The sequence below is a fragment of the Rhinopithecus bieti genome, unplaced genomic scaffold (assembly GCF_001698545.2).
Source record: "Rhinopithecus bieti isolate Rb0 unplaced genomic scaffold, ASM169854v2 scaffold_2451, whole genome shotgun sequence".
Lineage (NCBI taxonomy): Eukaryota > Metazoa > Chordata > Mammalia > Primates > Cercopithecidae > Rhinopithecus > Rhinopithecus bieti.
Genome location: NW_016803687.1, coordinates 334,696 through 352,671, shown reverse-complemented (window position 1 = coordinate 352,671; position 17,976 = coordinate 334,696). Strand labels below are relative to the sequence as shown.

At 34.6% G+C, this 17,976-nt stretch overlaps 1 protein-coding gene across 1 annotated transcript in view; it reads left to right on the top strand.

The window, feature by feature from the left end:
* The window catches only part of LOC108514446 (uncharacterized), a 191,047-nt gene that overhangs the window by 57,394 nt on the left and 115,677 nt on the right, over positions 1-17,976 (top strand). Inside the window, exons 5-6 of the mRNA XM_017850721.1 lie at positions 11,357-11,447; positions 15,623-15,705. Of these exons, the coding sequence (XP_017706210.1) occupies positions 11,357-11,447; positions 15,623-15,705 (174 nt within the window). The remainder of the gene's footprint in view (positions 1-11,356; positions 11,448-15,622; positions 15,706-17,976) is intronic.

Sequence of the window (17,976 nt, the reverse complement as noted above, 5' to 3'; positions counted from 1 at the left end):
TGCCGGGGGTGGTGGAGAATGAACAGACACAAGAGACAAAGACAAACAGAGAACATGGCGGCCGCGCCTAGAGCCTCCGCCTCACTTTATTTATACTCCATAAATCCCACGTCAGCAAAAATAACACAATGCAAAACAAACTTTCTGCACCCAGATATAACCTTCTGCTTAGTTCCTTGTCTCTAAGTTCTTTCTTATTTTGTCTGCCTTCTTGGCGCCTACTAGAGTTCATTAAAAGTTCAACTAGAGATACTGTCCTTGACTACTGGAGTTCATTGAAAGTGCAACTAGCTAGAGATACTGTCCTTGAGCCTTATCTATTCTTAGCATATTATTTTCAATGGCCCCTGCAAGATATGAAGGACAAGAAGGACCAATGGTGTGCTGGTGAATTGGTTCTGCAGGGGACAAAAGTCTGATTTATGGCATTTCCTGACTTCCAGGGTATAAATATTCTCACCCTGGCTGATTTCAGGCTACCAGACATTTAATCTGGGTTGCAAAATTCCTTATAATTAACAATCAACTCTTGAATGCTGGTACAAATCAGCCCTGAGGAGGAACAGGCCTTGACTTATTCAAGGTCCCGAAGGGAAACATTGTGACTGCAGTGTAATGGCAGATAAAATGATAGTAATGTGAAATCAGGTGAAAGAGATAGGAATAAATTAGATAATGTATGGCCCTGTGGGTAACGGCAAATAATTGATCTATTTAAGAGTAGTAGAAAGTCATTGAATGATTTAAAGATGAATGTTGTGATCAGATTTCCATTTTTAAAAGATATGCAGGCCTCTATTCTGTAGGATGGAATAAACAGAGGACAGAGGGAAGACCAGAGAAAGTGATTTTTCAATCCAGGAAAGAGATAATGATGGATTAGATTGGGTTATTGTTCCACCTTTTCTTTCCACCTCCCCCTTGGTTTAGAGTATATTTTCTTGCTTCACTAAATTTGAGATTGACCCTGTCTTGTTTTGGCTAATGGAATATGAGAAGGCGTGATGCAGACAGTGACTTTAAATGTACCCAGTAGTTTATCATGTCTCTTACACTTTTTGATCTACCAAGAAAAGACCATGCCCCAGGTGGTGGCACCTATCTAGCCTGATCCCTCTAAGCCAGCTGACTCATAGCCTGAAGCAGAACTGCTCTGGCTTATTCAAATAACCATAAGCAAGAGAAATCTAAACTTGTAAACTGCTGAGTTTTGATTCGATTTGTTATACAGTGTTATTGTGACAATTGTAGTGTTTGGTAAAGTGAAGAGAAATGGACAAATTTGAGAGGTAGATAATGAGTTTCTGGTTTGAAAAAGTAGCTGTATAGTGTCATTTACTGACATGAGAAAGATAAGAAAGAAATTTTTTTAGACAGGAAATCAAGAGTTTCATTAAATATATTATATTTGAGATACTAATTAATGCATACATAAGTCTGAAATTTCGAGGAGAGGTGTGGGCTGGAGAATAAAGTTTTGGAGTCTTTGGTATATGAGCATTATTTAAAGCCATGGATGGAACTGGATGAAATTTCCTAAAGAATAAGTGATGTTAACATAAACAAAAAGGCTTAAGACAGAGACTTAAGACACTTCATTCATTGGAGGTCTGATAGAAGAAGGAGAGTCAGTAAAAGAGATTGACAATGAGAAGCAGCATCATAGGAGGAACTCTAGGAGAAAGTGTTGGAATCTTCATAAAAGAAAATCATCATTATCACTGAGTGCTGCTGTGAAGGCTCAGCAAAAAGTTGACAAATACTTATTCATTGGGTGTGCTACCATGGAAGTCATTGTACCTTTGATGAGAGCAGTTTCCACAGAGCAACCACTGTACCAGGTAGATTGGGAGTGTAGGGACAAAAAAATGGAGTGAGAAAGAGCAAACAATATATGTAGACAACCAGTCTAAACATTTTGCTATGAAGTGTGGAGAAACTGAACAATAGGAAGAGAAGGTTTGTGTTTCATTTCAAATGCTAGCTATGATTATGACTGCATTAAGTAGTAATCTAAGTTAAAATCTTTCATTTGGCCTTTTCAATTATTTTACCCATCTCACTTACTATTTAGCCCAAACCTCCACAACCCTTATCAAATCTCTGCCTGCTTTCCTCAGTAAATGACCTTACCTCCTACTTCATAGAGAAAATAAATGTCTTCATGGTGAACTCACTGGAAACTTACTAATAGCCACCCGAAATCTTGTCTATGGTTTTAGAAGATGCCTCTTCAGGTATTAATTCTATCTCATTCTTTCCCTTTTCTGTCAGGAACCTATCTCATCTATTATGTATTGTTTGCCCCCTTTTATGTCTCCATACTCTCCTATAACCTATAAGCATACTAAAGTTTCTCTCGTATTAAAAATATATTGACACTATAATTTACTTTCTCAAACTTCTGTTTCTGTGGTGATCATTTCATTGCTGTCTGTTTCTTCAAACCACATACCTCTTGAAAAAGGAGTCTACATTTATTACCTCCAATAACATTATTCCTTCGACCCAAAGAAATCTTTCTTCTACTTCCATTAAATTGTCCAATGACCTCCCAATTCCAAAAGCTGAGGGCTGCATTTCATTCCTTGTTTTAAATTCATGAGATAATGAAAATAAATTTTCATAGCACTGTATTGGGAATTATGTAATTATTTGTAGTTAATTTCATTCCTAAGAATGTTGACTTCATAATCTCCGAGTTCTTTTTTTGCATTCTTAGTGCCTAGCAGACTGCCTGTCACATTGTAGGTATTCAGTAAATATGTGTTGAATGAATGATTGAATAAATGGATGGATGCATAAAAACACAATGTCTATCCTCAAGAAACCGTCAGAGATCACAGTCTAGTGAGGAATTGGCATTCTATATAACACACATGTGCTTGAAATTCCAACAGTAGAAAATTATATGACATCTACCCAGCCCACACACTAGAATGTGAAATGTCAGTAAATTGCAATCTGTCATTCTTGACTAATGAATCTGCCTATAAATTTGAAACTTTAAAATTTTTAAGTTTCATTATAATTCATATGAAATTAAATAAAATTTAAATAGTGGATCTTAAAAAGAGAGAAAGGTGAGAAAATCATTTTATAATTATTCAGTGTACAAAATATAAAATCTCTCATTGTTTGAATGAAAACCATTTTACCGACCTGAAGCACTTTCATAGTAGTAAGTCTTTGTGTAGAAGAGACCTTAAAGCTCTTCTAGCCCGACTATTTTCACAACATAAAATCCCCTCTACAATGTTCTTCTGAAATTTTCTGCTAACAAGTGTCTGTGATGAGGAACACACTCCCTTTTCTGACACTGAATTTCCAATTTGTTTGAGCTTTAAATTCTAGAAAACTAGTTTCCAATAACACATTAGTCCAGCTTAACTATTTAACATAGACGATTTTGACAACCTGAAATAGAGATGCTGGTTTTGTTTTGTTTTGTTTTGTTTTTTTATTTTTTTGTGGAAGGAAGGGGAGAAATAGGCATTCTTTATGAAGGTCAGGAGAGCAGTGGGAATTAGTGGAAGCAAGTATGTATATAGTGTCTACGGTGTCTGAGAAAGTAATGGAAAGAAATTAATCCATGACACTGGCAAACATAAAATGATACTGAAAATCTATGTAACTGAGTAAGAGGTATTACATGTTTTATTTATTGATTCTTATAACAAATGTTTGTTGAATGTTCTGGGTACTATAAGGAAGTGCTGAGGATTCAAGGGAAATAAGTCCTAGTCCACATGATCAGAGAGTTTACAGATTAGTAAAGGGATGGTGGGCCAACCAAACAATGAGCGCTGAAAATCGTTTCAGTGTTAAGATAGATTAGAGAATATCCTTCGTGCCGAGTCTTGAAATGACTAGCAAAATGGAGAACAACTAAGTTAACAAATTGATTTATCAGGTAGATACAAGACATTGCTCCTAAGAATTAAAGAATATACATTATTTTCAGACAAATATGGGGCATTATGAAAATTGAGTACACAAGGGTATATAAAGTAGGAGTCAACAAATTTCAAACAATTGGAATTATACAAAACCTGTTCTCTGATTACTGTGACATTAAATCAGAAAACAATAACACAATGATAATTTAAAATTCCATAATTGGAAATGAAAGATTATTTTTGGAAAGTATGGAGGATAGGTTAGAGTTTCATGGCTGGATTCAGGAATCCAAGTGAAGCTGTTAATGTACCAGATGAAAGATGATAAGGGTCTGAACTGAGAGAGTATGAGTGGGAAAGTATGGAAGGGATTAAATGACTCTATTAGGGGATTGAGGGGGAGTGAATAGGGGAGATGACTTTCTGGCTTATGGATGGACAGCAGTGTCATTAAGTGTGAGAGGGACATGTTGATTGAGATGGAGATAGTTGGCTATTCAAATTTGGATCTCAAGAGTGGTCTTAGCAAGATATACAGATTTGTGTACATTGAGGTAATAAATATAGCCAAGGTCATGGACCATATCATTCAAGTTAAGGGTTAGAAGGTAGCCAAGGAAAGAAAGAGCTTTGGGGAACACACAACAGCTGGAGGTGGTCAAAGCAAAATAAGCCCATGAAGGACAAAGGCACAATTGTCAGAAGAGAATGAAATTGAATGGATGATTGATTTCAGGTGAACAAACGATTGAGCTCAGGTGAATGAATGATTAATTCCAGCTGGACTCTGAGGAGCACATAGTAGCGTTAGAGACTAAAGTCTTTTGGTTGGCAGTTTTTGTTGTTGTTGTTTTTCTTTTTAGCCTGTCAGCTTATACCTAAGTTGGCAGTTTTAATGCCTTACCTTCCTTTTGCTTAACTTCATTGTAAAACCTCTAAGAATTCATAACTCTACCTCTGTTTTTTGTGCCCTGATCTCCCTGTTAGTCTCTCTTTGAATGAGTGTTCTAATCAGAAGTTATTTATAATTTATATTCCAGAACTGAAATTCTATTTTGGTGGAATTAGTTTATCAACTAGATTTTACATAAGCAATAGTTAGAAACTCAGAGATGTTATAATTGGGCCTAAAGTCACACACTAACTCTAATTTTCCATCTAAACGTTTATCTGCAGCGATGTTGGATTTTCATGTTTTAATTGCCTTTTTAGAGTTCTCTTTTAACTCTATATACTACTTTTAAAAGAGTGTATCTGCATTTATTTTGTATGTTGGATGCAGTCCTAATATGACTTAGTTAAATGGTACTATAGAGGGCTTTTAGTTTAGCACTTAAATGGATTATACCCAAAGTATTTAATAGGTTTCTTTTCTCCAAAATAGACATATCTTTTTCTTAATTATTGTATTAACACAAGCTCATTATAAAGATTTAAAAAATGCTTACATATATAGTATTGAAAGGGAAAGTCCTAACAATACTACATTTTCCCCTTCCTTCCAAAGATAGACACTGTTGATGGTCTTAGTTTGGTGTAAATATTAGACAAGAAAGGTTGGGCTCTGTTGAGTAACAAATGAACACTAGATTCTCTGTGGCTTCATGTTTCATAAAGACTTATTTATCCCCCTACATCAATCACAGTGTGATAGACAGTTTACCTTGTAGTTTTGCCATTTGGTGCACAGGCTTCCTGGGGCACTGTGGCAGGGAAAGAGTGGGCTGGAGAAATTTAAGGCCCAGGTCTGGTAGTGGCTCACACCTAATGTGCTCACATCTCATTGGTCAGAGTTTAATCACATGTCATCAAAGTAATTGTAAAGGGATATGGGAAATACAGGGAAGCACATGGATAATTTGGTGAGTACTAATTGTTTCTGCTGTAGTATGCATTCTTCCATATCTTTCCTGTGCATTTGCAAATAAATAAACCAAGATACACATATATGTGTGTTTTATACATATATGTGTATTTTACAAATATGAATTCCTCATTAGTGAAAATTTATTTTCATAATGTTGCTTTCAAAATAATATTATCCTGAAATAATACCTTCACTTGTGAACTTCATCACATCCTTCCTAGGTATGCAGTGAACCTGTTCCCTGGTCATGTATTCAATTCCAAGTGTGTTCAAATGTAAGCATCTGTAATCTCTTGATCTATATTGGCTTCTTTCCTATCGACTTGAAAACCTCCTGCCTTGAAAAATAAAACAACAATAAACATTTCACTAAATCCTAATGCTTTCTTTAGCTTCTATGATTTTCTTTCATCGCAAGGTTAATTTCTTTACCATTGCTGTAAAATTCACTCTTTATATCTCCAGATTGCACGTCCCATCACCTTTGCCCCATCCTTTTTCTCCTTCACTTTTCTGCAGTGATTTTCACTGTTATACTGTCCATTGAGGGTAGCAGTAATGCTTTATTAACCATTATATTCTACACTGCTCCCCTCCCAGGAGTCAGCATAGCAATTTTTACTAAGTAAATATTCTATAAATGAGTACAATAAACAAACAGGCATATTGAGCATCAGAGTGATTAAGAATTCAGGTTCCAGGGGCTATCTGCCTGGGTTTGAATATCATCTCTACCTTTTGCTAATGGTCTAATCTTGGGGAAAATAATCACACCTCTACTTCCATTTCCTCATCTGTAAAATGGAGATAGTAATAGTACTTAATCTATGGGATGGCTCTAAGAATAGAACATGATAATCCATATATAGTAATTAGCACACTTGGCATATGGCACATATTTTAATGTTTCTATTTTAAGACTCAAAATTCTCCTTCACCTTAATATGATATCAGTTAACATATAACGTGTCTTTATATAAAGTGTGTCCTCTGAGCTTTATCATTACTTTCTGAAGTAAACAAGGCAGAAATTACCCACTTTTACTGATGAATCCCCTGAAGACCCACAAGTTCCAGGGGGCAGTGTAGAGCACAGTGAAAAAGAATGGAGTCCTGGCTCTGTACCTTCCAAGTTAAAGGATCTTGGGAAAATTGCTTCTCTGAATAAATGGACTAATCACAGTACTTTACAAAACAAAACAAAACAGAATAAAACTGTTGAAACTTACATGAGATAATTCACAAGGAATGCTAACCAATACTTCTGGTACCTTATAAATACAGCCTTTGCTCAGTATACTTGGGAAACTGGTTCCAGGACCTCCCCTACCTCCATCATTTGAAGATCCGAGAACGCTCAAGTCCCTGATAAGATATGTAGTATGAATTTGCACATAACCTATGCACATCTTCCCATATATTTTATTTTTTAAAATTTATTTACTTTTTCTATAGGTTATTGGGGTACTGGTGGTATTTGGTTACATGTTAAGTTCTTTAGTGGTGATTTGTGAGATTTTGGTGCACCCATCACCCGAGCAGTATACACTGCACCCTATTTGTAGTCTTTTATCCTTCACCCCCCTCCCAACTTTCCCCCCAAGTCCCCAAAGTCCATTGTATCATTCTTATGCCTTTGCATCCTCATGTCTGAGCTCCCACATATCAGTGAGAACATCTGATGTTTGGTTTTCCATTCCTGAGTTACTTCACTTAGAATAATAGTCTCCAATCTCATCCAGGTTGCTGCAAATGCCGTTAATTCATTTCTTTTTATGGCTGAGTAGTATTCCATTATATATTTATATACCACAGTTTCTTTATCCACTTGTTGATTGATGTGCATTGGGTTGGCTCCATGATTTTGCAATTGCAAATTGTGCTGCTATAAACATGCATATACAAGTATCTTTTTCGTATGATGACTTATTTTCCTTTGGGTAGATACCTAGTAGTGGGATTGCTGGATCAAACAGTAGTTCTACTTTTAGTTCTTGAAGGGATCCCCACACTGTTTTCCATACTGGCTGTACTAGTTTACATTCCCACCAGCAGTGTAGAAGTGTTCCCTGATCACTGCATCCACGCCAGCATCGACTGTTTTTAATTTTTTGATTATGACTATTCTTGCAGAAGTTAAGGTGGTATCACATTGTGGCTTTGATTTGCATTTCCCTGATCATTAGTGATGTTGAGCATTTTTTCATATGTTTGTTGGGCATTTGTATATCTTCTTTTGATAACTGTCTATTCAGGTCCTTAGCCCACTTTTTGATGGGATTTTGTGTTTTTTTCTTATTGATTTGTTTGAGTTTGTTGCAGATTCTGGATATTAGTCCTTTGTCAGATGCATAGATTGTGAAGATTTTCTCCCACTCTATGGATTGTCTGTTTACTCTGCTGTTTCTTTTGCTGTGCAAAAGTTATTTAGTTAATTAAATCCCAAATATTTATCTTTTCTTAATTTTTGTTTTTATACTTTAAGTTCTGGGGTACATGTGCAGAATGTGCAGGTTTGTTACACAGGTATACATGTGCCATGGTTGTTTGCTACACCCGTCAACCTGTCATCTACATTAGGCATTTCTCCTGATGTTATCCCACCCCCCACAGGCCCCGCTGTGTGGTGTTCCACTCCCTGTGTCCATGTGTTCTTACTGTTCAACTCCCACTTATGAGTGAGAACATGCAGTGTTTGGGTTTCTGTTCCTATGCTAATTTGCTGCAGATGATGGTTTCCAGCTTCATNTTATCCCACCCCCCACAGGCCCCGCTGTGTGGTGTTCCACTCCCTGTGTCTATGTGTTCTTACTGTTCAACTCCCACTTATGAGTGAGAACATGCAGTGTTTGGGTTTCTGTTCCTATGCTAATTTGCTGCAGATGATGGTTTCCAGCTTCATCCATGTCCCTACAAAGGACATGAACTCATTCCTTTTTCTGGCTACATAGTATTCCATGGTATATATGTACCACATTTTCTTTATCCAGTCTGTCATTGATGGGCATTTGGGTTGGTTTCAAGTCTTTGCTATTGTGAACAGTGCCACAATAAACATATGTGTGCATGTGTCCTTTGTTTTTATTGCATTTGCTTTTGGGTTCTTGGTCATGAAATCCTTGCCTAAGCCAATGTCTAGAAGGGTTTTCCAATGGTGTCTTCTAGAATTTTATAGTTTCAGGTCTTAGATTTAAGCCCTTAATCCATCTTGAGTTGATTTTTGTATAAGGTGAAAGATGAGGATCTGGTTTTATTCTCCTACATGTGTCTAGCCAATTATCCCAGCACCATTTGTTGAAAAGGGTATCCTTTCCCCACTTTGTTTTTGTTTACTTTGTTGAAGATCAGTTGGCTTTAAATATTAGGATTTATTTCTGGGTTCTCTCTTCTGTTCCACTGGTTTATGTGCCATTTTTATACCAGTATCATGCTGTTTTGTTAACTATGGCCTTATAGTATAGTTTGAAATCAAGTAGTCTGATGCCTCTAGATTTGTTCTTTTTGCTTAGTCTTGCTTTGGTTATGTGGGCTCTTTTTGGTTCCCTATGAAGTTTAGAATTGTTTTTTAAGAAATTCTGTGAAAGATGATGGTGGTATTTTGATGGGGATTGTGTTGAATTTGTAGATTGCTTTTGGCATTATGGTCATTTTCACAATACTGATTCTACCCATCCATGAGCATGGCATGTGTTTCCATTTTTGTGTCATCTATGATTTCTTTCAGCGGTGTTTTGTAGTTTTCCTTGTAAAGTTCTTTTGCCTCCTTGGTTAGGTATATTCCTAAGTATTTTATTTTTTGTTTGCAGCTATTGTAAAAGGGTTGAGTTTTTTATTTGATTTTCTGCTTGGGCGCTGTTGGTGTATGGAAGAGCTACTGGTTTGTGTGCATTAATCTTGTATCCGGAAACTTTGCTGATTTTTTTAATCAGTTCTAGGAACTTTCTGGAGGAGTCTTTAGATTTTTCAAGGTAAATGATCATATCTTCAGCAAACAGTGACAGTTTGACTTCCTCTTTAGAGATTTGGATGCCCTTTATTTCTTTCTCTTGTTTGATTGCTCTGGCTAGTGCTTCCAGTATTATGTTGAAGAGAAATGGTAAGAGTGGGCATTCTTGTCTTGTTCTAGTTCTCAGAGGGAATGCTTTCAACTTTTCCCCATTCAATATTATGCTGGCTGTGGGTTTGTCATAGATGGCCTTTATTACATTGAGATATGTCCCTTGTATGCAGATTTTGCTGGGAGTTTTAATCATAAAGAGGTGCTGGATTTTGTCAAATGCTTTTTCTGCTTCTATTGAGATGATCATGTGATTTTTGTTTTAATTCTGTTTATGTGGTGTATCACATTTATTGACTTGCATATGTTAAACCATCCCTGCATCCCTGGTATGAAACCCACTTGATCATGGTGGATTATCTTTTATATATGTTGTTGGATTCAGTTAGCTAGTATTTTGTTAAGGATTTTAGCATCTATGTTCATCAGGGGTATTCCACACTGTTCTTGTGGAATAGTGTCAAAATGATTGGCATCAATTTCTTCTTAAACAATCTCTAGATTACTTATAATACTGAATGGTACGTAAACTCAATGCAAATAGCTTTCATACTATATTGTTTTAACTTTATATTATTTTGTTGTAATGTATTTTAAATTTTTTTTTTTCTGAATATTGTCAGTCTGTGGTTGGTTGAATCTGCAGATGCACAACCCGAGAATATCGAAGGCCGACTACAGTTAATCAATATTAGTATTCTGTTTTCCATTTCTACAAAAATTTTATGTTCTCTGAATGTACATTTTGAATATATGTTACATAATTCAGTCTAGTATGCTCTTCTTTTTGTTGACATTGAGATCCAACTAGCCTATAATTTTCTAAAGCAGAGGGTTTTCTCTCATGTGTTCTGGGTATCTTTTATTAATAATATATCTCAGCTAGTAGGTAGAAGGTGCTCAATAGTTACCTGATAATATTTTTGTTATAATATTTCAAACTGTATATTTGTCCCATTATCTGTGCACAATAGAAAGTAATGGGTATTTTAAAATACTTATGTAAATTTCTCTTTACACTTGAAGAATTAGGTTTTTTAAAAGTAGAACCTTTGCCTTTTGGACTTTAGTCTTACTCTATCAAATAATGAGATTTTTGGAGCACTTTGTGTTCCTATTTATAGGAACTAATGATTTGCCAAATTATTTTAAAATAGCAGCCCCTTCTGTAAGAACTAAGCTTTGTGATGATAATGATTATAATAATACTGATATGTACAAATGAGGCTGTTTGTATTCATTGGTATATGCTATGCTGTTGCAGCCATTTCTCTGAGAGTAGTTTCCTTTCTGATATATGTAGTTCATTTGCACTATAATTTTCAGTCCTAAAGTTTAGTAATTGCAAAGCATTTGAGTAGCATGGAGTGAAGAAAACTACTCAACTGTGTTTTTTAGTATCTCTGTGTTAGTAACATTTTAAATGATTATAGCTCTTGTTATTAAAAATCTGTCATTTGCAACTGAATTCAAAAAATGCCTTTACAACTTGAAAACTAATAGTATGCAATTAAAACTTTAACAAAATTTCAGGACAAGTTAAATTGGATAAAATCATGACTATTATTGAACCAGTGAGTAAAAAAATGGAGACAGCAAAGCAACAGCACTTTGAGGAGTCCAGGTAATGTATAATTAGTTAAACTATAGAAAATATATATTTTCTTCTACTTCGCCAATATTCCCTGACCAATTGTCATGGTCTCTCAAGTTTTATCTATTAACGCCCCATACATGAAGCTAATTTATTGTTCTGCTTGAGTTCCTCAAAGCATATCAATTATCAAAATTTTTGTTTTCAGTTCAATTAACTTTTGAACTGGAGGATGTCTGAGTAGTTAAGTAAACCATCTGGGTTTTATAGTGCATAAGCTTGAATCCAATTTGTGGCTTTCCTGAGAAAAAAATGCCATATTTTATGATAATATTACATAAGTTTAGAATTTTAATAACTCATCTGCAGCAATTATGGAGCAGAGTAAGTTATAATTTTCCTTTCTAAATCTAATAATTAAAGTTTAGTCTTTTTCTAACAGAAGGTGAGGCTGGTTCTACAGAACATAGTTTGAACATAGGAGTTCTAAGCATTGCCTCTGCTTTCCAAAACTGTCTGGAGATGGGTCAGTTCCTTTTCTAAATTGCATGAAATAGCATCAACGTCTTCAAGATAACTTTAAAATTACATACACAATAGTTGTCCCTGAAGCTACATAGAGAACCTCTAAGCTCTTCAGCACATATTTTGTAAGAACATTTATACTTACAGACAGTAAATACTTCTCTGCTAAATGTAGTTTTCAGTAGCTTGTTTCACAATAATTCATTGATATTATAACATGGTCAGAAATTTGGGGTGATTGGCACAGCTATAAGTTAGTTGAGGAAATGCTGGCAAGGCTATGAAGAACTTTGTGGGTCTTCCAACATTTAAGTTGTGAACTATGTGTTTAACACTAGAAGATCCATGCTCAGGGTAACCACTTTCTTGGCTTAAGTGTACTACAGTACTCAAATTTGAAAGAGTGAAATATATACACAGCCTTAATACTAAAGGTTTGGTTATACCTATGATAAGGGAAGATATTAATTTCAAAGGAAAAGAAATTATTATATTGGAAACTTACAAGTTTTTATAAATTTCTTTTCTGCCTTTGAATTACCCATTTTAACTTAAGATCCAAATTAGTCTAGCAAATTGGTAGCTCCTAAAAGAGTAATTAATATAGCAATTTAGCCAAATTGGTTAGAATTTCAAGTCAGCTTTTACTAACTGAAAAGGTTAACTGATTTGAAAATCATTTTCAGTATCTTTAGATGAGGCTGGTAAGCCATGGCAGAATAGTCATGTTTTAGGGACAAGCGAAGCACTTATTAATAAATCTGATCAGGTATAATATCTTTCAGTATAACGTCTTTCTCAAGAGAGTTGACTATTTCCCAAACAATTGTTTCTTCTGCAACTGGTAGAAGATAAAGGTCCCTTGACACCCTAACTTCCCATTTTTAATGAAAACATGTCCTGCTTAATGAGGAGGATCAACATCCTTTGAAATTAAGAGCAAGTGCATGTACTTCCAATGACAGCCCAGGGCATGTAAAGCCTGAACTTCAATACACCTGGGCTGTCTTGTCTTTATTTATAGCTAGTTGATGGTGGTAACTTGTTTCCTACTTTAACAGTTAGCTTCATTTCATTAATGTTAGAAGTGTGATGGGAATGCCAGGGAAAAGACAAATAAGTGTTTTGGGATGTGGTGACTAAGGATTTTTGGAAATCTGAGCTTAACTAGACAAATAGAATGTCACTAGACCAAAATTTTTTTTGAAATCTAGTTCACCACATAATGAAGATAAGGAAACAGCAATAAGAATATAAGCAGAAGAAAATATAATATAATCAGTTGGGAAATTAGGTATGAGACTGTTAACAATGCAAGGACAGACTCTAGGACTAATCAGTATGAATGACCCAGCTCTTCATGAAACTCCCAAAAGGTTTTTGTTCAAGTTAAATAGACCCCTGTGAGAAAAGTTGTATATAAACAACTTATAATTATCCTGAAGATGCCTTGAAAAATACTGATTGCTAAGATGACTATAATATTTTTGGGATGACTATTGAAATATTGGCCCAACAAAAGAAATTTTCTTGAGCAAAACATGAATATGATCAAATCTTTTAAATATATGATTTCTTCCCTCTTCTAAACTTGTCTATTTTTGAACTGTGGTGGGAAAACACAATTGAATACTTTTACAATTTCAATATAAATTTAAGAAAGTAAAGTTCTTCAATGTGCCTTTGAATTCTAAATTCAAATATTGTCCTACTTTAAAATATCCTTTATGATGATGATAAATATGGGTTCATCCCAAATTTTAATTTCCCATCAATAAAATTCATTTATGAATCACTTATTTACTAGTGCTAATTTTTAGTTGATATTATTTGGTGCATTTGAAAGTATGACAACTGCATTTCAGTAAATGCATTCTGTAATTCAGGCAAGTGAGCCTGGCCTTCTTCACCTAGTTTTGTGATCAGTGAGTTTCCTGTGTTACATGACAATTCATGTTTAGGTTATTCTGATCAATTTAATAACATAATGAGGGTATTATACAATAATGATAGAATCCCTTATGGCATTTCACATTTGTGTGAAGCAACTGCCATTTCATCTTAATGTCTGTGAAATATTTTGCTTCAGTGGTTGAATGGTCTCCTTCCATTAGAATCTTCCATTAGTGGGGAATAATTGAAAATACATAATTAGTCCTAACTTGGAAATTAAATAACACTTATCCATGGACCAGATATTAGAAAGCAAAGGAAATTTTGCCTGATCAATGGAATTTGACCCCATTCTTGGTGATATATAAAAACGTTCTAGAATTTCAAATGGAATCTTATAAAACTGACTGCATACTCACGTCTCTCTAATTTCTCTTGATACAACTCAAGGCATACCTCAGTCCTTTGGCCAACTCCATGGGCATGACCACATGAGTGACAGTTAAATTAATAGATCCTATCCTTAGTTATTTCTTTACTATCTATTGAGTGCCTACTATGTGCCAAATGTAAATCTCTGAAGAGTCTCCTCCTTCATAGACCACGCTTCTTTCTGGGCAAATGTTTTAAAATTCTAGAAATTTATATAAAATGTATATAACTTTTGAACCAACATTTTAATTTCTACTAGTAACACAAGAAAATAATTGGACAGTTGCACAAATATGAATGTTCAAAGATTTTCATCCTTGTTTATAAACAACACAAAAGCAAAACCAACAAATACATCCCATAGAAGAAGACTGGTAAATAAGCGATCAGTATGTTAAAATCTATACAATGAATTTCTATGTAATGGGCCAAAATAACATGGAATTCTATGTAATGGGTCAAAATAACAGTGTGCACCTTTGTATATTTTTAAAGAAAGATCTCCATGATATATTAGGTGCAAAATAATAGTTTAAAATTTTGTGTGCATTTATGTACATTTAAACATAGAAAAGGCATGAGATATATTCCACATGCTAATCATGTCAAATGAAATCAGTATAAAATAGTAATATGGTTCCTGAAGTCCCACTGCCTGAATTTCAATCCTGACCCCACCCATTTCTAGCTGGAATAATCTGAACTGTATACTACGTAACCCCTAAATGTCTTAGTTTCTTAATGTATACAATGAGTATCATAATAGTAAGTACCTACATGCTTGTTTTGAAGAATAAATCAGATAAAACATACAAAAAGGATTAGAATAGTGCCTTAAATGCTGGCCTACAGGAAGCATTGAAGGGTTTGCAATTATTACTAAAATATCAGGGTAATAAGATTAGGGGAGATTTTTATTTTCTTTCTTTTTGCTTATTCACATTTTCCAAAGTTTCCATGTGGTACTTGACTTTATTCAGCTGTTGGGATTGAAGCTCTCCAAATCATGTTAGGAAAACGTGCTACTTAAAAATCTCTTGTAAAACACTGAAGAAATAGATAGATATGATGCTTGTTCATTTTCCCGATTTTTGCTAGTTTGGGCTCATTTGGAAAGCAAATGTTCCTATTTGTTATTCATCTCAGAACCAGCAAAATTTGGTAGTATTTTGTCTTTGTTTAATAATATTTACTCTGCAAGGCACTGAGGGAACAACAGGTGTAGTCCTGTTGACCAGAGACACGTGGTTTTCTATGATTAGCATTTAGTTCTATAACTTTAGTGTTGAAGATTTGTATTACAAAATAGAGACTATTAAATCACTTAAAGATCGAACTTAATGTTTTGGAAACAGAATGTTGGAATTACTCTATCCCTTTCCTGTCCATCTTTACTTACAACCCGGGACCTCTACCTTGGAACTTCTGAAAGAACCTGGTGAGTCTTGTACATAAATATTGGTAGCAGCACATTGATTTTCATTATTTTGCATTCATTTAAATGCAGAAACAAAGAACTAGTATTGAACAGTTATTTCCTTTATTTTCATTTCAAATACTGCATCAAAGATAAACAGATTTTGGAAGAAACTATTAATAACTAGTTTTCCATGCCTTTATCTGAAATTGAGAGATTGGATTTTTAAATATATCAATATTGGCCGGGCGCGGTGGCTCACGCCTGTATTCCCAGCACTTTGGGAGGCCGAGGCAGGCGCATCACAAGGTCAGGAGACCGACACCATCCTGGCTAACACGCTGAAACCCCGTCTCTACTAAAAATACAAAATAGTAGCCAGGCGTGGTGTTGGGTGAGTAGCTGTAGTCCCAGCTACTCAAGAGGCTGAGGCAGGAGAATGGCGTGAACCTGGGAGGCGAAGCTTGCAGTGAGCCGAGATCATGCCACTGCACTCCAGCCTGGGCGACAGAGCGACTCCGCTTCGTAAATAAATAAATAAATAAAATATGAATATTGCAGGTTGTAGTAAATTATAAAGATAAATTCTTATAATCTTAAAAGTTTATTTACAGTTGACTTATTGTTGTTTTTAAAAAGTACAATTCTTTAAAAGAGAATATGGATGATTCTTTAAAGTCCCTTAAGTGTGACTGAGAAACTCTCTGGAACTTGAACTGCTTAAAGACCTAGGGGGCTATTGATTAAAAGCAACTATTTTTTAGTTTTCCCTCTTTTTGACTTGTTCCTCATAAGCTTCAGCCTTCATTAAGGGAAAACTCTTTTTGTAAAGTGGGACTTTTACTGATTTCAGAAGAAATTTTTAAAAATTTGCTGAATAAACTCCTCCTTGGGTTCTCAAGGTACTTTTGCATAAGATGCCCTTTATAATTTTACCACTTTTATTTGCTTGGATTATTATAGAAGAAAATCAAGCATTAACTGGAAGCTCACTTCCTCACAAATTCTATGAACCACGTTTTCATTATTCCAATCAATATTCACCAAAACTAAAATTTGTGAATATGCTGTCAAAATGTTGAAGATATGCAATAGATGTGTTTTACAGTTTTGATTGTTACATTAGTTCAGAGCTTAAATTCTTTTAAGGCTTTATTAGATAATTTGAGGTTCCAGAGCAATACAATAATGTATGGGTCTCAGTTGATTCTAAAATTGAATATACATGTGTGGAAGTAAATGTAGGCAAATATTTATACATGGCTAGGGTCTAATGGTTATAATAAATAAGACTCTTGAAATCTGATCTCCCTGAAAGCTGTGTTCTATAGCTGTTTACCATAAGTTAAAGTTCTACTAATTCTGTGACATTTAGAATTTGTTCACGATGATCGAAGGGTTGATGAAAGCCTCAGTCTTCAAGTATCGTTCACCTCACATAATCGGTTGCGTCATCATCTTGCAGAGGAGCTTTTTAGCTCTTTGAAGGACTTGGCAATTCTCATAGCTTTAGTTTGGATGTTGAAATTCATTTAAGTCTTATTTTTCTGTATTTATTGAGCTTGTATACAGGGTCTAGACCATAGTTTATTTAATGCTAAACAAAGGTAGAAAACTTTCCTAAAATATTTGAGAGAATCCTGGTTATTAGCTACAAATTGTTATGAAATTGTGAATGGAAAAGGCTGGCAGAATTGGTAGTCACCCATATGGTAAGTCTGGAAATTTTCTAAAGGTTCTACCTATGCAAAAATGTTCTGCTGAATTGTGAAGTGTTTATTAATTGAACCATAAGTTCATAGAAGCTAAAAGACTCCTCATACTTATTCCAGTGCATGACACATACATAGTAGGTGCTAATAGCCATATGATAAATGAATGAACAAATGTAAATTAAAAAAGAAAAACCACCCAAGTGAAGTATACTTCAATATTATCTGTGTGCCTGTCTCTGCATAGTAGGCTAAAACTCAATAACTGCTAAAGAAAAAAAGAAATTGAGAAAATAAAATACTAGATACTATTTTTTTATAATTCTTTTAAACAACTGATTATATGTGGACTGCAGAGATACCATCAAAATAAATAAAATTTTATGCAGTTCAGTTTATATGCTTTAAAAACAAATTGTTGAAGAGATTATTAGTTTTATGATATTGTAAGTATCTCAATACTCATATAACTTCATGGAGAGTTGGAAGGTTAAATACGTAGAAAAAGTAAAAAGTCTTACAATAAAAATCATTCTTTCCAAATGCTGTAGAGTAGGTGATCTTTTTTCCTTTAAAATGA